Raw genomic sequence first — 20,710 nt, 5'->3', positions numbered from 1 at the left:
GCCGAGGGGCAGAGGATAGATAGTCGGCAACGGTGGGCGAGCGCTGTAGTGCACTCACTGATCCGTCAGGCCGAGGTCCCGCGACATCCGGGGGGTTCGCTCGACAGTGGGAGTAGGGGTGCTCTCGAGGGACAGTGCGGGCTCCACGAGGGTGTAGGATGGTGCCGCCATCCAGAATAAATGTGTGTGGGGGGGAGGAGTTCCGGAGGGGGCTGGCGATGGCGCTGATCCTCGAAAGAATGGGGCTGTGGCGGTGGCGGCTGGAGCCGTCCCCGCTCCAGTGCCGGAGAGGAAATGTGCGTCGAATGAACCAGCTTAGGTCGCCTCCGAAGGAGGGGTTTCTAGGTGCCGGGTGGGCATTCTTTGAGGAAATTTGGGGGATGCACTCATCGGTGTCCTAGTCTCACCCTGGCGAATATGATATGAAGATGAGCCTGGCCGGCTGCTAAGGGTGTATGGGTCGTGGAGGAATGCCACTGTTGAGATTCGATGCTGCGGCGGCCTGCTCTGAGGAGTGGCCGGACGGGCGCCGGGCCGCTGACCCGGCGGACTGGCGCCTGTCTGGCCGGCCTCGAAGGGAGTGGTAGTGTGGTATCAGCGGCGGTGACGAAGCCTCACGGATGCACTACTGCAGGACTGGAAGACTCCCGCAGCTGGTCGTCCCTCGACCGGTCCTGTAAAAGGTGTATACGGACACACGATACCGCACCCGGAAGCAGTTCGGCTGGCACGTGCCTAATGGCACGATTTCTACGGTGTCTGGGTTGCATGCGGGATGGACGGGGTCCACCACACCTCACACCCCTCATGCAATCATTGGCGCAATACTCGGTGTCCGGGAAGCCTGGAGCACACACTCGGGGGTGGTCCATCCGGGAGGGAGTGCCTTGGTGTTCGGCGGCTGGAGATAGTCGGTAACGGGGAGCCCGCGGGTGGCGGGCGACCTGATCCGTCAGGCAAAAGCCGTCGAGCATTGGGGCCCTTTCGGAAGGAATAGCCGTCGATTGTGCTAGGTTACTAGTCGTCGAGTGGGGGAGGGGACCAAAAAAGTGTCCCCTTTTTTAAGGCGACCGGCCTTGTGGCCACCTGGTACTTTGAGAAGGAGCCGTGAGTGGGCCCTCAGTCCCCTGGAGGGGGTTGAGGAATTAGTGGGTATCGTGGCGTCGGCCTGCGACGCTGTTATGCCCCAAGCCCACCCTCGCCGTCGCCGTTGTCTACTGGGGGACGGAGGAGATTGCGGAACTCCGTGACTCCTCCATCCAAGCCAGGCGGTGCATATACCGGGCCCGACGAAGAGGCGAGGATGTCACGAGGGCTCAGGAGGGCTACCTGACTACCAGGAAGGCCCTCCGAGCCGCCATCGCCGAGGCTAAGCGAGCCTGGGAGCAAATGATGTGTTCCCTGGACGACGATCCGTGGGGGCGCCCGTACAAGAGGGTGATGGGCAAGACCCGCCCTTGGGCGCCCCCGCCAACGGAAACGTTGGACAGCCAGGCCTTCGATGGCCTCCTCGACACCCTCTTCCCGAGGGTGGAAGGGGGCCCACCCAAGATTCCGTCCACCGAAATGAAGGAGGAAGACTGGGAGGAGGGCCTAGGACCGGAGGAGCTCGTCAGGGCCAGGAGAAAATTCGGAGGTAAGGGGAAGCTTCCGGCGCCGATGGAATCCCTGGCCGAGCCTGGGCTCTCGCCCTCGGCGAGGAAAACCTATTCGCGGCCTTACGCGGGGTAATAAGCGGGTACCTCAAGGAGGAGGTATTCCCCCCGGCATGGAGGAGGGCTAAACTGGTCCTCCTCCCCAAGGAGGGTAAGCCATCCGGGAGCGCGTCGGCCTACAAGCCGATATGCCTGCTGGACGAGGTAGGCAATATGCTTGAACGCATCATTGCCGACTGCCTCGTCCAGCACCTGTCTTCAGAGGGGCCGAATCTCCACGACCGTCAATACGGATTCAGGCCTGGAAGGCCTGGATGCAATCCAGTACCTCCGGGACCTGAACGGGGCGGTCGCGGAGAGGGAGGGCGGGATGTTGCTGACGGTGTCGCTAGACATCAAAAACGCCTTCAACACCCTGCCTTGGCCGGAGATTGGACGGGCACTCGAGCACCACGGTGTGCCCGTCTATCTTCGGCGGATATTGGCGGCCTACTTCGAGGACAGAGATCTCGCCTTCCCGAAGAAGGGCGGGGTCCAAAGCCGGCGCGCAATGGAACGCGGTGTTCCGCAGGGGCCGGTGCTCGGCCCCCTGCTATGGAACATCGCGTTCGACCGGATGTTGCGAATCCCAGGCTGCCACGACATCTGCTATGCAGACGACACGTTAGTGGCGGCCGGGGGAAGAGCTGGGGGGGAAGCTCGTCTCCGTGCGGAGGCTGCAGTGGCATCGGTGGTAAGAACCATCGTGAACCTAGGTCTGAAGGTGGCGCCCCAAAAGTGAGACTGAGGCCGTGTTCTTTCACGACGGCAGTCGAGGGGTGCCGCCTGACATTCATGTCCTAGTCGATGGCGTCCGCATCCGCGTCGGGCCGACGATTAAATATCTCGGCCTGACGTTAGACAGCCGTTGGGAGTTTGGCCCGCATTTCAGGATGCTGGCCTCCAGGGTGCGCGGAGTTGGACTGGCAGTGGCCAGTCTCCTGCGCAACCTTGGGGGTCCAGGATGGAGGGCTCGCCGCCTGTACGCGACTGCTGTCCTATCTATCGCCCTGTACCGGGCACCGATATGGGCGCCCCAGCTCAGCGCCTGTCGCGATAGCTTAAGTCGCATGCGGCAGGCGCTGAAGCCGATGTTCATCAGGGCGGTTAGGGGGTATAGAACGTTGTCGTACATGGCGGCGGCCACCCTGGCCGGTTTTCCTCCCGTGGAGCTCATTGCCGAAGAGCGGCGAATCCTATATTAGAGAGTTAAAGAGCTCCGCGAGGAGGGAGAGTTAACGGCCTGGAACAAGCGGGCCTTCGAATCCTTTTGGTGGCAGCCGTATTAACGGTGATTACCGTTGGCCGGGCTTCCGCTGCCGTTGCCACCTTCAAACAAAACCTCCTTCTGGGACTGCGAGGGTATTGTACCATATTCCCGTTTATTGAAAGTATCGAAGGATCATGCAGGATGATGCGGACCGCGAAGTGTGGGTCTACGAGCTGACACTAGAGCAGTTACGAGACCAAGCGACGGCGCGCGGAATAAATGCGACGGGCAACGCGGCGACGCTCCGTGCACGCTTGCTCCGTTATGAGCGAGCGGGGCGCCGAGATCCTCCGCCGCCATCACCGGCGGAGGACGCGATGCGTTCACCGCTGCCGAGCGATGACGTCGCTGGGAAGCTAGAGGAACCGGAGTTCATCGATCGAACAATCCTCGAGCCGGGGAGATTAGCTCCCGACACAGTGAAAGTGCCGACGGTGCGAATATCGTCGCCGTACTGGGCGGTGCCGCCGCCGCCGTTATCGCTACCGCCAGAGGAGATGCCTCCTCTGTTCGTACCGCAAGCAGGTCCGAGGCCAACGACCCGAGGGCCGGACCTGCGCCCGAGTCATCCCGCGATGTCGGCCAGCGACGTATATAACGTCATGCGTCACTGGAATATCAGTTTTTCGGGAGAGCGGGGGAGCGACGTTTCTCCTGAGAATTTCAGAGGAGCGTAAAGTAATACCGATTGCAGATGAGGATCTGTTCAAGTGTTTACCGTTTTTCCTCACCGGCATAGCCCTCAATGGTACCGCATCAAAAGATCTCGTTGGGTTTCGTGGCGCGATTTCGAAGTAGCAATGCGCGTCAGATTCGGGGACCCTGATTTTCAGTTCGCGTTACGCGACGAGATTATGAGGCGCACACAGGGGGAGCATGAGCCCGTCGCAGATTACCTTACGTGTATGCTCGGGCTATTCGGTCGGCTCGTCCCTCCGTGGAGTGAAGTCGAGCAACTAAATTACGCGCACCGAAACATGCTTCCGCGATTACAGATTGCCGTGCACCGCGATGATTTCCTGGATTTCGAGGCGTTAGAGAGGCTCGACACGCGTGTCGAGCGAAACTACGCGGCCGCGAACCAATATCGTGCACCGCCGCTTCCCGAGAGATCCGTGTGTTCGGATCTCGCCTACCGGCCGCCGCCGCGCTCGTCTCGGCCGTCCCCGACGATGACGGCCGAGAGAGTACCGAATTACCGAACTGCGGAGAGCGACGCGTTTAGTGAACGGGAGCGTCCGCGCGCCGCGGAAGTGACGCGTTGACCGGCGGGGGCGACCCAGCCGGCTCCGGCCATAGAGGATCGCGGAGCGATCCCTTGAGCCGGGGGCGCGGGGGCGGAGGCCAGGAGAAGTACTCGGCAGGAAACTGCCGGGGAAACGGCCTCTGGACTGGCCACGCCGAGCGGTTTCGACAAATGTTGGAATTGCGACGTGGCCGGTCATTTCGCGCGTGAGTGTCGCGCGTCCCCGCGCGTCCACTGTTATCGCTGCGGTAGGTTGCAGCAAACAGTGCGGACGTGTCCCTCCTGTTCGGGAAACGGGGCAAGAAGACGCTAGACAGGGTCCTTGCATCTTCCCCCGATTCCGAGACACGCGATATTATACAGAAGGTGGCGAGTTCGTATGGAGCGCTCCAGGGGAGCGGGCGAGCGTCTCTGTGTTTTATCGAAATATTAATTGGTGAGTTTCCCCTGCTCAGATTAGTCGATACCGGTTCCGATCGAACCCTCCTTGGTGCTGAGAGTATCGACGCAGTCCACGAGCAGGGAATACCATTTTCGTGTACCGAGTCGTCCCGAATCCGTCTGGCGGACGGAATGCTGACAACGCTTGTCGAGTCAGCGGACGTGGAGCTCGAATTGGAGGGACGCAGAGAGACGCTCGCTGTCGGCTTTTTACCGAGTCTCGCAGTGCCGGCCATCCTAGGGGACTTTCTCGCGAGATTTCGCCTAATTATCGATTTTGCCAGGGGCGAATGGAGTTTCGCGAATGACGCGCTGAGCCATCCCTTCTGTAACGAGCGCGGACAACAGAGCTTTTGTTGCGGGGTCTCGGAATTGTCGCGAGAGCAAGAGAACGAGCTCACAAGATTTATCGAAAATACCATACCGATCGCTGCCGAAAATCCCGGCGTCACGACACTGACCGAACATAAGATCGACGTCGGGACGCATTTACCGATTCGGCAGCGATGTTATTTAGTGTCGCTCAAAGTGCAAGAGGCAACCCGAGGGGAAGTTGACAGCATGCTCAAGGCCGGAATTATCGAGCACTCCGGAAGCGAGTGGTCAAATCCGGTAGTAATGGTTAAGAAACCGAGTGGCAAATATCGCTTTTGCATCGATTTTCGTAAAGTAAACAGCGTCCCGAAGAAGGACGCGTACCCGTTGCCGAACATAACGGGCATTCTCGACAAGTTACGGTCCGCACGATACATCTCGACAATAGATTTGAGCCAGGCCTACTTTCAGATACCGCTGGCAGCAGAAAGTCGAGAGATTACCGCTTTTTCCGTACTGGACAAAGGCCACTACCATTTTATGCGAATGCCGTACGGATTATCGGAGGCTCCGGCCACATTTCAACGGTTGCTCGACAAATTAATCGGGCCGGAAATGGGGCCCCATGCATTCGCGTATTTGGACGATATCGTGGTAGTTACCTAAACATTCGAAGAACATCTCGAATGGTTATCGCGCGTTCTCGCGGAAATTAGCTCGGCCGGACTTACCGTAAACTTGGAGAAATGCGAGTTTTGCCGCTCGGAAATTAAGTATCTTGGATTTTTGGTGCATCGCGACGGTTTGAAAGTAGACAACGAGAAAGTTCAGCCGCTTCTCGAATACCCAGCGCCAACCAATATAAAGCAATTATGCCGCTTTTTGGGGATGGCGTCGTGGTACCGTCGATTCTTACCGCAATTCGCGACAATTAGTGAGCCACTCACCCAGTTGCTTCCCAAGGGCAAGCGATGGGAGTGGACTACCGATCAAATTACCGCTTTCGAGAGAATAAGATCCGATTTGACCACTGCTCCGATTCTTTCGTGCCCAAATTTCGAAGTGCCGTTTATCGTACATACCGATGCGAGTTCCGTGGGCGTGGGAGTTGTGTTGACGCAGACGATCGACGAGGTCGAACGCGTCATCGCGTACGCGAGCCGTGTGCTCACGGACGCGGAAAGAAAATACAGCACCACGGAACTCGAATGTTTAGCGGTCGTCTGGGCCATAAAGAAATTTAGACCGTATTTGAAAGACTACCGTTTTACCGATCACAGTAGCTTAAGGTGGCTTCACAACTTGAGCAATCCCACGGGTCGGCTTGCACGATGGGCATTGGAATTATTAGAGTACGATTACGAGATCGTGCATCGGAAAGGCGCTCTCCACCACGTTCCCGACGCGTTGTCGAGAATGTACGAGGGGGATTCCAAGACCTCCACGGCGGCCGCAGCGATTAGTGAAGGACACGATCTCGAGTCAGTTAGTGAATCGGAGGGACCGGAAACCTCCGACCCTTGGTACCGTAAACGTTATCGCGAGGTCTCGAAGGACCCGAAGCGTTTCCCGACTTGGCGGATTGTTGACGGGCAATTGTATTTTTTGCGACCCGCGAAAATTATCTCGGACGTAGTCGAAGATCTCGATCGGTGGAAGTTGGTGTTACCGAGCGAATCGCGGGGTGAGGCGCTCGAGGAAGCCCACGATCAGTCTCAAGCGGGCCATATGGGCGTCGAGAAGACGTATCATCGTCTTGCCGTCGCCTATTATTGGCCCAACATGTTCCGAAATACCGCTAATTACGTGAGACGATGTGAGGTCTGTCAGCGGACCAAGGTGGACCAGCAGGCCCCTGCCGGCCTAATGGAGCAAAGGGTCGTTAAGAGGTCTTGGACAGTAGTTGCTGCCGATATTATGGGCCCGTTGCCGCACAGCCGGGCCGGTTACTCCTATCTTTTAGTGATTCAGGATCTATTTTCGAAATGGATGGAATGCCGGCCCTTGCGGAGCGCGAACGGAAGGCTCATACGGGCAGCTTTCGACGACCTCGTAATATCGCGCTGAGGAACGCCGAGGGTCTTGCTGACCGACAATGGTACCGTCAACAAGTTCGTCAACAAAGAGATCGAGCAATTCGCGAAAGAAAGTAACATCCGTCACACTACCGTACCGCCATATCACCCGCAGGCCAATCCGGTCGAGCGGGTGAACAGAATATTGAAAACAATGATCGTGGCCTTCCTCGGAGACAATCACCGCGAGTGGGATGCACATCTTAACGACTTCCGCTTCGCGTATAATTCCGCACACCATTCGTCGATCGGAACCTCTGCCGCCTTCCTCAATCTCGGGCGTGAGTTAAAGCCGTTGTGCGCAATGAGGAATCGGGGAGAGGAAAGCCCAACTATTGAGCAGCGAGATCCGGCGGAATGGGCGACTCGGATGGAGCGGATATCGGAGCTGCATTCGTGGGTCGCGGAAAATTTAGAGGCCGCGTATCAGCGCCAATCTGCTCATTATAATTTGAGGAGGCGTCCCGTTACGTACAAGCGGGGCGATTTGGTGTAGAAGCGGCAGCATGTGCTCTCGTCCGCGGCTCAGCATACCGCGGCTAAGTTAGCGCCCAAATTCGACGGTCCTTTCAAAATTATTAAAGTACGGTCGGCGGCGGTGTGTGAGCTTGCGCGACTGGATGGGAGGCTACTCGGAAAATTTAACATGAAGGAACTAAAGCCTCACGTAGAACCGATTACCTCCTTAGATTACCGTATCGTACCGCAAAGAGAGGCATGTCGGAAACGAATCGAGCTTGGGACAACTTCCGGAATCGCTACCTGGATGTTTTCTGGTTGATAGCCCGGGTAGATCCCGGATTTTGGGCCGGAGTCCGCGACGTCTGGGAGACGCACCTGCGGGAGACGACGACCACCCGGGGAGCCGTCGTGCGGGAGAAACCGCCCAAGAGGGATGCGTCCACCCAGATGGACCCGCCACTCCGTGTCATATGTTACGTACAGACGCAGACGGAGAGGTAGTGGGATCTTTGGGAGGACCTCCAGCTGCATGCCCGGCAGCAGGCCGTGCGGGAGCTGAGAGGGAGCCGCTCGCCGGCTCGAAAGGAGCCGGCTCGGAGCCCAGCCCGCGACCCGCGGTGGAGCCATCCGCGAGGACCGACGGGCCGCGACGAGAAGTGTCCGAAGCCCGGAGGTCGCGGTCTCGGGGCCGAGCCGGGGGCTGCTGGAATTGTGGCAGCCCCGGATACTGATACTCCGGGTGTCTACAGAGTCGAGCCGGGGATTTTTGTTACCGATGCAGGGAGTAGGGCACCACCCTCCGAGACTGTCCGCGTTGCCGGAAGGAGTGGCGTCGGAGCGGTTGAGAAAGTACACGTTACCGTACGTAAATACCGCTCTCGAGTACCGTCCCGGAGAGAGAAAATATCTTTCTTTTGGTGCGTCGGGTTTCGGAATTTTTTTTGCTTTCTCTTTTTTTTCCTCTCGGTTCCTCGGTGTTATTTCGGATTTTTTATTTCTTTTTGTGATTGGAATCTTTTTTTGTTTGGTGTCCTCAAAATAAAGCGACCCAGGCAGCGCTACACGCTCTTGTATCTTTTTTTTTCTCCCTCCCGTCTCCGTCTTCTTTTTGGTTTCCTTCCTTTTGTGCGGACCGAAGAGGGAGTGAAAAACTCCATCGGGGAAATCTGGACGGTTGCTCCATGCTGAGACTCACGAGGGAAACCGGAGGTAAAGCAGGTGGATGGTCAGCGGCGTGGGTAGCGTGCGAAGACCTTCCAGGTATTTCCAGGGGAGGGGGGAGTTGTGACGTGGCGGCCATAGAGGCGCCCGTCACAGTGCGAACCTTCGGTCATTACACGAGAATTGCGGGGAGGGAGTGAAGCCGAGTGGCTTCCCCCGACGTTATTGGAAATTAGTGTTAAGAACGTGCAGGTGCGACGGTCCCGCGCCCCCGAGTTTTGTGTTCTTGGACCTCCCGAGCCGACTGACAAGGCCAGAGGATCAAAAGGATAAAGGAGTACATCGCCCTCGGCCAGACACGGGCACATCAGGTGATTGCTCTCGATTCTCGTTCCTATTACCGAATTATGTGTCGTCCCGAAAAGTATTATAGCTGCCGCATTTGTTGTTCCATAGGCCACAGACACAACACGGAAGAAGGAGACAGGAGACCGGCGATCACGCTCCCGACGTATAGCACGATCGCCGAAGACAAGGCGCGCGGATCTACGGGCGAAACAAGGAAAGAGAGAGAACAGATAGAGAGCAAGAGCGAGATGGAGCATCCGTTCCGCGGAACGACAATAATGATCCGCGGAAGGATTGTTATACCGCTAGAGTAGGCGAGGAACGGGGAGAGAAGAACCCCCTCGCAAAAACGGAGCAAAAGAAGAAGATTTTGTTTTCCCGTGGAGAGAAGAAAGAGATTCGTTTTTGGGCTCGAGGCGAAAAGACTCGTTTTGGCATCGGAGAGATTGGAGTCATTATCCGCTCGCAGTATAGAGATTGGTGTACCGCTCATTCCGTGGAGGAAGATTTTGTGTGTATCGCTCATTCCGTGGAGGCAGATTTTGTGTGTACCGCTCGAACGGAGAAACGAGATTTGGTGTCCCGATCGCTGCCGGAAGGTGACCAGTACGTACCGTACTGAGGGCGGAAGTACCGAAGGGAAAGGACGGCCGCTGCCCGCCCTACCGGAGTTAACAACCACCGACTGCCGACTGTCGACCATCCAGGACCACGCCGCCGGGAGGTTCCCGATATTGTAAGATCGTCCACCTGCTCTAACGTTTCGGTGTCTCCTCTCGCAAATTTATTGTGCGCGCAAGCAGTACCGATCCCGCGGAAATAACGCGACGGGTATTTGTACCGGCCCGCGGGATTCCGGGGCGTGTTAATTACCGAGACCGAATAAATTACAATACCGCTTAGAATACCGCATTCTTGTGTTTTCTCATCCGTTCCCGAATTTCCGACCGAACCCCACGTCTACCGCCTTAAAACCTCGAGGAGCTGCCAGTCCCATCGGATTTTCGCGTTGCGGTCATTCGGCTGTTTTCCTGGTGTTGGTGATCGGTGCGGATAGCCGCACCTAGCGCCCAACTTAGCGTATCGCTTGGTGTATAGGACCGTGACGCGTGGACCGACGGTGATTTGTCGACGTTCAGAATAAAACGTCACAATATGTAATATAATTATACAGGGTTTGTCAAAAGTGTGGAAACCCTTAAATAATTTTTGTAAAAATGAAAATATCAAAAAACGGTAAAACATGTGTTTTGATTTTTCAAAAAAGCTACCCTATGACATAGATACCGATTATTCCCCACCTTCTAGTACGCGGGGATAAAAGGGGGGTTGAAAATTTTAAATTGGACTAAGGGTCGAGTGGGGGCTCATTTGAAAGCTCATTTCATAACAAACGTACTCTTAAAATTTTAAGTCGCTACGACCTCCCTATTAAGGATGGCGGCCGTTCAAATTTCGAAATTTCATGCACTTAGTGTTATCCAGGATCAACCGGCTACTTAAAATCAATTGTTCTCACTGCTACTTAAAATCAGTTGTTCTCACTGCTACTTAAAATCAGTTGTTTTCACGGCTACTTAAAATCAATTGTTCTCACGGCTACTTAAAATCAGTTCTCACAGATCTTAGGCAGATTAAAAATTAAACGTTTTAAAAATGTCTGGCGAATTGTCGGAACGTGAAAGAATCACTATCCTCATGATGCATGGATGGGGTGATAACGAGCGGTCGTACGCTGCAGTCGCTCAATTATTTAATGAGACATATCCGAATCGTCGAATTAATAAGTTCACTGTCTTAAAAACAATGGAACATTTCAAAGAAACTGGTAGCGTAAACAATCGCCTTAAATCAGAGAGACCTGCCATTAACGAAGAAAAACAACTTGATGTTCTGCAGACCTTTATTGAAGGTCCCAATTCTACTATTAACAGAGCCGCTCAAACTCACGATATTGCTTCCAAGTCCGTTTGGAGAATTTTAAAGAAAAACAAGTTCCATCCATACAAATTACAATATGTTCAAGAATTACAAGACGGAGATGTGGAGCGTCGTATAGGTTTCTGTGAAAGAATGATGGCACTAATAGATGTCCGGCCAATATTCCCTTTTCAAATTGTTTTTACAGACGAGGCAACTTTCACGTTAACGGGAGAAGTTAATAATCAAAATTTTCGTCTCTGGTCAGATGAGAATCCGAATTGGGTGCGGGAAACTCACACACAATACCCACAAAAAATAAATGTATGGTGTGGAATAATAGATGGCTACTTAATAGGACCGTTTTTTTTTTAAGAAAATCTGAACGCTCAAAGGTATGACAAATTACTTGTAAATCAAATAATTTCAGCCATACGAAATATTTTTCCAAATAATTTCGAAGAAATATAGTTTCAGCATGATGGAGCTCCTGCTCATTTTGGTTTAGGGCTACGTCAAAATTTAAATGAGACTTTTCCATTATGATGGATGGGAAGAAGGAACCGAAATGAGGGAGGAGAGTATTGGCCACCTCGGTCACCAGATCTAACTCCTCTTGATTATTATCTATGGGGACACTTGAAGAGTAAGGTTTACAAAACAAAACTTGAGAGCATCCAAGAATTGATACAGCGAATAAGGGATGTAAAGATTTTATACCTTTTGAGACGAATTGTGGAGTCATTTCTGCATTCTATCAAAGACTGACATTGATTGAAGATTGACATATTGTCAGGAAATAAATGGCACCCACTTTCAGCATTTACTTTAACATACTGAGTAAAATTTATTTTAAAACACAGAGTATAAGGTTTTGAGTCATTAAAGAGAGATGACAGTTTTCAATCATCTGTTTTGCCAACCTATTACGATTATATATACAACACATTCACATTTGTTTAGCCACACGCACGCACACCCATACGCACGCGCACGTACACACATACACATACACACACATACACACAAGAGATCAGATTCATGCCACTTCCACGCAGTTGATCCTGGATAACACTAAGTGCATGAAATTTAGAAATTTGAACGGCCGCCATTTTTAACGGGGAGGTCGTAGCGACTTAAAATTTGAAGGGTTATGTGTTATAAAAGGATCTTTCAAATGAGCCCCCACTCGACCCTTAGTTCAATTTAAAATTTTCAACCCCCCTTTTACCCCCGCGTACCAGGGGGTGGGGAATGATCGGTATCCATGTCATAGGGTAACTTTTTTGAAAAATCAAAATATATGTTTTATCGTTTTTTGATATTTTCATTTTTACAAAAATTATTTAAGGGTTTCCACACTTGTGACAAACCCTGTATATTAACATATTAAAGTAGCATCAGACAATGCACAATTCTATGCATTTTAACATATATACTACTCTATACGCTGTAAATAATTCAGTTCATTGCATGGACTTCCTAATGCATAATTGTAGTTTATACAATGAACTAAAATATTTACTGAATATCGATCAGCACTCATGTTAGAAAAGTGAAATGATAAACTCATTGACAATGAATCGTTTCGCGAGACGAAATGTTTGATTGGCGTTATTTTTAGCGTTAGCTGGTTACAGTCGCCAACTGACTAACTTACTGCCAATTAACCGTGCGGCTATAGCCAGCTAACGTAAAATAACACTAAAAAGAGAGAAAAAGATTTTATACCGCGAAACGCTTCATTACTAGTAGGCGTACATTGTCTGACATTAACTTTTATTTTTAGATTATATCTTTTATATGTAAGAGAATAGACATAATTGACATTATTCGACGGAGATGAAGTTACATATATGCATCACGAAAAGACAAATAGAATAGTTATAGGGGAGACCGGGGCGGGTTGGTACAGTTTTTTTATGATTTTTTACACGTAACTAAGAAATGGAATATAAACCGCACGGGAATTTTTCAATAGCTACATGTTAAAACAACACAGAAATTATTTTTATAATTTAGTAGTATGATTAACTTTGTTGTATTAATGGAAAATATAAGGTGACGATACTTGTAACAACCGGCCCCATATGCGGGGTCAGTTGTTACAGTTACTGGGGTCAGTTGTTACAGATCTAGATTTCAAAATATATTGCATTTAATTTAAAGAAATAAAAGAAAAATGTGCGTAACATACCTTTTATTAATAATTTCCAGATAAAATATATATGTTAATGAGATATAAACATAAACGTATTTATCACTCTTGTCTTTCTCTTACACAAAATACAATGAAATTAAAATGTTAATCTAAGATTGCACTGAGGAAAGATTACAGAAACCACTTTCAATTTGTTTCGTTTGAAAACAAAAATGCAAAAAAAAGCGTTACATATTTGCGACTTAAAGAGTAAAACTAAAAAAAAAATTACACGTATTGCATTTGGTTTCTGCTTGTTTATTTGTTGATGGCTGAAGTTCTACATGCTCAATTTGTTCATCTATAACCGAGTTGTGTTGGTCTTCTGAATAATGTAAAGAATTCTGCTCAATGCATTGGATGCTCGAAATCTCTGTGCTATGTGATTCTTGGGACAATGATAAAGGTTCTGGTCTGTCAGTAACATATGATGGTAAATAGTCCTCATCTGTAAATATGTCCCTTTAAAGGGCCAAGTACCTATAACTTTAAATCCAGAAATAATATTTGAAGGTGTTACCATCTTAGGAAATGTTCCTCTGACTATGCCAGCAATATCGTAAATTGTTAAACATTTTCCAGGATGCATACGAAGCCAACTATCCATTGCATTATTAACAAACTTTTTGAAAGGGCCATAAACTGTTTTGTCGAGAGGTTGAAGTTTGTGTAAACAATGAGGAGGAAATGATAACAAAATTATGCCGTTCTCCTTGCAGAAATCTATAACATCCAAGGATATATGAGAATCATGATTGTCTAGTAGCAACAGTATAGGATTTTCAACTGTAGATCGAGTATGTTGGTGAAAATACTTGATATAAGTAAGAAAATTAGGTTGAGTCGTCCAACCAGATTTATATGCACTACCAATACGGCCAGGAGGTCCATCTATTATGAAATGATCTTTGAAATTTTTTCTGGGAAAAATGAACATTGGCGGTATAGCATTTCCAATGGCATTAACTGCAACACAAACGGTCACTAAAGATCCCCGCTCCGAAGAGATTATGGCCCCAACTTGTTTTAATCCTTTTTTAGCAATTATTTTAGTTGTCTTTTGAACAGTAGTAATTCCTGTCTCATCAACATTATAAACATCTTTAGCTGCAAAATGGTATCGATCAAAAAGCTCGGCTAATTTGTCAAAAAACAAGTTAACAATAGGTCTATTAAATCCTGTAGCTCGTCCGATACTTGTCGCTTCAGGTGTCCTAATAGAAAGACTTTTATTTCTTTTCAGAAAAGACATCAACCAATCTGCACCAGCTTCTTCATTAGTTTTCCATGATGTAGGCATCTTCATGCAGTTAACGTTCGCAAATTTATACGCTAATCTTCTTAAATCATTGGTAGTACCGAAATAAATATTAGCAGACATCTTTACATAATTAACTAATTCCCCTTCTTGACTAACATTAAAAAATTTTACAGTAGAAAAATATCCAATTTTCGGTTTGCGCTCTAACTGTTGTTCATTACAAAGCTTCAATTTCTTGACGTATCTTTGAAGTGTCATCAAATTCACAGAATGTTTCTTGGCAGCTTGACGAAGTGAATAACCATTTTTAATAACTTCTTCAGCTGCTTTGTCGTATAATTCTTTAAGAATAATTCCTCGTTCGGTCTTTCTTTTATATGTCCTCATTCTAAAAAATAGTATTTTATATATAATAGCTCAAAAATATTTATACAGGGTGTTTGATAGCTGATCATGCAGACGAAAGTTGGAGATAGATTGGGTGTAGCCGAGAAGAAAAGTCATGTACCATAATGTCAAATTGCCAATAGTTATCCAGTTATTAATTAAAACATGTGAGCCAACGAGCGCGTAGAGAGCGGAGGGCGACCGCAGTAAGCACGTAGACATTTGATACAGGCGGAGTCAGTGAGTGGCGGTAAGCAAGCGCGCGCGGCGAGAGACAACGTAAGCGACAAGAGGCGATCGCGCGCGACGAGGAGCGAGCGAGCTTTTTCTTTATAGCTTTTTCCTTATAGCTCGCTCGCTCCTCGTCGTTCGCGCTCGCTCGCTCTTCGTCGTGCTCGCTCGCCTTTTGTCGCTTGCGCTCGCTCACTCGCCTTTTGTCGCTTGCGCTCGCTCGCTCCTCGTCGTTCGCGCTCGCTCGCTCCTCGTTGCGCGCACTCGCCTCTTGTCGTTTACGTTACCCCTCGCCGCGCGCGCTCGCCTACTGCCACTCGCTTACTCCGCTTGTATCAAATGTCTATGTGCTTACTGCGGTCGCCCTCCGCTCTCTACGCGCTCGTTGGCTCACATGTTTTAATTAATAACTAATTAATAACTCGATAACTATTGGCAATTTGACATTATGGTACATGACTTTCCTTCTCGGCTACACCCAATCTATCTCCAACTTTCGTCTGCATGATCAGCTATCAAACACCCTGTATATAAGGTTAGCAAATTCTCTACCTACCTCATTAGGTTAGTATATACACATGTATAAATATATACTTTATATGCATCTATATGTGTAATACGCGATTATTATATGTATAATTATATGGTATTGGAATACTTAACAAAAGAGATGTTAACGATGCAATCTTACAAAAGATCACAATATCAGTTGTCGCTATTGCGTTGGGGTTATGTCGAGGTTATGTATATAACGGCAAAGAAGCAGACAGCTGTAACAACACACCCCGTCACAACTAGCCCCGGCTTGCCATATTTATATATTTTGATTATTGCTTAAGCAAAAAATATATTTCAAGACGTCAATATAACTGTAAGTTACTACTTATAAAATAAAGATTCTACAGAAATACTTGTAATTATGATGTAATGAGCAGATTTATAAATATTACATTTAATATATCACTGATTTATTTTACTTTTGGCTATCAAAAACAGTAAATATTTTATATTTATGAAAATACGCTGTTCAATCTGAAATTACTTATTGCAGCATAACCGCAATGTTTTTGCGGAAATATTATATTTTATATGTAATATTATGGTTTGTCATTTTGCAGCATTATTAAGTGTATCAACGCGCCCCAGTTTCCCCTACGTACGAGGGAGGTCCGATAAGTACTTAGCCTCACCGCCCGATGGCGCCACTATCGTAAGAGAAATTTACTATCGTGTAGTACATTCTCGTAGACGGCTACTGTCGAAATTTCAGCCGAATCGGACTCGTAGTTTTGTTTTGATCGCGTGTGGAAGCGGGTGTGTCCGCGGATTTTAGAAAAATGGAAAAAGAGCAATATCGGTCGGTGATTCGATTCTTATTTTTGGAAGGGAAATCGCGCAGCGAAATCAAAGAGCGCTTGGATGCTGTGTACGGTGACTCTTCTCCTTCGATGGCGACCGTCAAAAATTGGTTTAACGAGTTTCAACGTGGTCGCACGTCGATTTTTGATGAGCCACGCCCAGAAAACGGCCCCGAAAACGGCTACCACGGAGGATAACATGACAAAAATCCACGATCTCGTATTGGCAGACCGCCGATTGAAGGTGCGCGAGATAGCTGAGACAGTAGGCATCTCAAAAGACCGCGTGGGTCATATCCTGCATGAAATTTTGGGCATGAGAAAGCTGTCGGCGCGATGGGTGCCGCGTTTGCTCACTCCGGACAACAAGCGCAACCGTGAGACCACTTCAGAGCAGTGTTTGACGCTGTTTAAGCGCAATCCGAAGGAGTTTCTGCGTCGTTTCGTGACCGTCGACGAATCATGGATCCACTGGTACACACCAGAGACCAAGGAACAGTCGAAACAGTGGACTTCACCCGGCGAACGTGCTCCGAAGAAGGCGAAGACTGTTCTATCGGCCGGAAAGGTGATGGCCACCGTTTTCTGGGATTCACAAGGTGTGATCTACATCGACTACCTGGAGAAGAGCAAAACGGTCACAGGGCTGTACTATGCCGAATTATTGGGCCGATTCGACGCCGAATTGCAGAAAAAACGGCCCCATTTGGCGAAGAAAAAAGTGCTCTTCCACCATGACAACGCACCGGCTCACACCTCCGCCCTCGCCACGGTCAAATTGGTCGAATTGGGCTACGAACTGCTGCCCCATCCACTGTATTCTCCAGATTTGGCCCCGTGCGACTTCTTTTTGTTTCCAAACTTGAAAAAGTCACTCGCCGGGCAGAAATTTGAGTCGAATGAGGAGGTCATCGCCGCCACGGAGGCCTACTTTGCAGACCTCGAGAAAACGTATTTTTCAGATGGGTTAAAGAAGTTGGAGCATCGCTGGGTCAAATGTATCGAGCTAAAAGGAGACTATGTTGAGAAATAAATCGCCACTTTTCCAAAATTTTCGTTTTTCTTTTGTAGGCTAAGTACTTATTGGACCACCCTCGTACCTTTTAGTATAGCAGTAAGATGACTAAGTCTCCAAAGTGAGAAGAGATTTTCAATTTCGCTCATATTTCACTTATCAATCCAAAAACAATCGAAGAAGAAAACTAGGGAAACTACAATTTGATAATATATTGGCAAACCGAATACTTTTTTAATTACTTAAGCCTCGCTTAATCTGGATGATGCAAATCGTACAACGGTTATCAGTTCAATTCAGTTCAGTTCAACTCTGGTATGGCTCAGGACAAATTAAGGTACGTCTACACGCCATTTTTCAGAACGCAAGTTAAGAGTGTAGTCAACGATTATAAAGGCAAAAGAAAAACAGGGACAACGCGTACGCAGTCCTATGATCAAAATATATGCGTAGTTACAGGAACCACATCCAATCGCCACGAAGGTGAACAAAACAACGTACAACGGTTATGATACCCTTCCTTTTATCGCCACATGAAACTTGAGCGGTATTTGTTTTAGATATTCACTCACTCTAAGCGTCGCTCTATCTTTCTTCCGCATGTAGTGTGCGAGAAAAATAGAATGACGCTTACAGCGCGACCGTCCAAAGCGAGTGCAACGTCGCTGTGGTGCGAACAAAACAAAGTTGAATTGAACGACGCAAGTTACACTTACCAAATACTATGGTAATTATTACTTTACTTAGTAACTATTACCAATATACTTGGTATTTACTAAACCATTTAATTGGTATAACTGTATGAAACATTTATATTATTACTCATTTTGTAATAATTACCAAACATTTAGTAACAATTACTATATTGGTTATTATTTACCAAATATTATACTGAAATGCATAACCAAATGGATTTGATAAGTATTACCAAACTTTTTTCTCAGTGCACCGCGGAATAGTATTTCTTGGTCTTATGATAGATTTATGCTTATCGGTCTCCATTTTGTGCGGTCTTCTTGTCTGGACGTCAGCTGTCTGCTCACAAGTGTGTGTGTATAGCTGTGTAGCTTTGTATTTATAAGGAGAATCGCATGTGCGGTTGTGCGCAAATGTGTGTACAAGTATGTGTGTCTTAATGTTAAATCGTTTGTTGTAATCCGATTGTCGCGGCACGAGGGGGCCTACCACATTCATTGATGTTAGGTCTTATAATTTTATAATTATATATTGTTGTATCCGAGCCACAAGGTTTGTGGCAGCGTCCGCTGTCCGTGAGCCTTAGGCATCTGATGCTGATTTTGACAACTGAACGAAGATTGTTTGGACGATGGAAAATCGATAAGAAGAAAACAACAGCAGCTGACAGAGAGTCTCCGGCAAGCTGTCATCGTAGACAGACGCGAGAATTGTAGATCAGAGAATTATTCTTGTTTAAAGCTTGAATGAGCTGTTTTGTTAATAGAAAGTTCCTTATTCTTTCACGAGTGTTTTCATTTACCCGTGTGCAAGTGTGAATGTTGCCGTGAGCGCAACAATATATACAAGGTCCTCAAAAAGTCTGGGAACGCTAAAATATTTTGAAAAATATGAAGGTACGAAAAAATGTTTCATACAAAAGTTGTAGGGCATAAAAAATCTATTTAGTAGTCATATCAGTTTGGCCATAAGTGGCGTTGCTAAAGCTGAAGGTCAACATTGTTTTTTTAAATAGTACCCCCTATTTTTATGAGAAATTCTTATAGTTTATCTCGAGAGCTTTCCAAAACACTATAATGAAATCATTTTTTATTAAGTTCTTTCTGAGTTATGACGCTTGAAAGTTACAATATATACCGCCGGCATTAGTACCCAAAGTGTACCGCGCGGAGGTTGTATAGTCGAATTTACACCTCGCGCGCGTGTATGTGTGTGTGTGTGTGTGTGTGTGTAGATGTGTAGGTAACATTTTCTAAGTATTGTTTTTAACTTTTTCAATTAATTAAATGTTCAAAATGTCTTCCTTCTACTGTTTGGTTTCTATTCAATGAGCTAAACATTCATAGAAACTATTCATCACATGGCTTATTTGTTCTAAAGTGATCAGAGATGCTTCCTGCATTATTCGATTCTTCAAATCTTCCAAATTACATAGTTTCGTCGCATAAACCTTACTTTTGATGTGTCCCCCAAAAAAAAGAAATCAAGGGGAGATAAATCAGGTGATCTAGCAGACCACTCAATGGCACCTCTCTTATCTATTCGTCGATTAGGAAAAGAACGGTTTACAAATTCTCGAACTCGTACCACAAAATGAGGTCCTACTCTATTTTGCTGGAACCAAACATTAGATGTTTGCGTCAAATAAATTTTCAATTTCAGGAATGATATGATCTCGTAATAAATTTTCATATTTTTCAACATTTAAACTACCATCTATAAAAAATGTGCCTATGATACCGCGACTACAGATCCTTGCTCAAACATTCAATTTTTATGGATATTGTGTGCGAAGATCACTCATCTACACTCAAATGCAAAAAACCCGGTACACTAAAAATTTGGGAAAAAATTACAAAATTTCAAATGATCATAACTTGGTAAATAATGAAGATACAAATATGCGCAGAAATGCAAAATGAAGCTTGAAACGTCCTCTTTAAGAATATCTGAATGGCAATTATGCTTGGCCATTTTTTTCAAAATGGCGGATGATAAAGTGAGAGGATGCAAAATTGATAATCAAAGGTCCGTGTTTGCGATGGTGCATGGTGTGCATCAGGTATCGCAGCGTAATGGGACCAAATGCACATGAAAGTATAGAGTGTTATCTTTAAAATGCTACTTTACCGAGCTCGATGTGATCATTTTTCACTGAGTTGTTCCAAATTTTGCTAAAAATGCGGTTTTCTTGTTAAATTTGCATAATTCAGTGAATAAGTATCGCATCAAGCTCTATAACGAAGTATTTTAAAGGAAACATTCTATACTTTTAGGTACTTTTCGTCCCATTGAGCTGCGACACTTACTTTGCTCCATGCGCCGTCGCACGCTCGAACCTTTTTTTAGCAACTTTTCATGTTCTCCTTTTTATCACCCATTTTGAAAAAATATCGTTGCGCACAATTTCGATAGATCTTTCGAAAAGTATGATTTCAAGGCTTTCAAACCGTTTTTGAAATTTGCTGCTAGGATATTTAGGTGTCGAGATATTCAATTTCGAATTTGCAACAAATGTCGATTCAGCGAGGCTTAAGGGGCTAAGAGGCTCTGCGGTTCGTTTGGCTCTTTCATAATTTCAATAGCCATGTTCATTATTCTCTATACAATAATTTACACAATTTTGCGAA

At 47.4% G+C, this 20,710-nt stretch overlaps 1 protein-coding gene across 1 annotated transcript; it reads left to right on the top strand.

The window, feature by feature from the left end:
- The first annotated feature begins 218 nt into the window (after positions 1-218).
- LOC105183119 (uncharacterized) lies at positions 219-3,762 on the top strand. Its single transcript, XM_025307583.1, has 7 exons — positions 219-296; positions 1,192-1,727; positions 1,905-2,194; positions 2,288-2,432; positions 2,587-2,800; positions 3,087-3,489; positions 3,659-3,762. Exons 1-7 carry the CDS (start codon positions 219-221, stop codon positions 3,760-3,762), a joined length of 1,770 nt encoding a protein of 589 aa, XP_025163368.1.
- The last annotated feature ends 16,948 nt before the right edge of the window (positions 3,763-20,710 follow it).

The sequence above is a fragment of the Harpegnathos saltator genome, unplaced genomic scaffold, assembly GCF_003227715.2.
Source record: "Harpegnathos saltator strain DR-91 unplaced genomic scaffold, Hsal_v8.6 scaffold91, whole genome shotgun sequence".
NCBI classification, from domain to species: domain Eukaryota; kingdom Metazoa; phylum Arthropoda; class Insecta; order Hymenoptera; family Formicidae; genus Harpegnathos; species Harpegnathos saltator.
The sequence above is the reverse complement of the archived record's forward strand: the minus strand, read 5'-3'. Positions and strand labels throughout refer to the sequence as shown.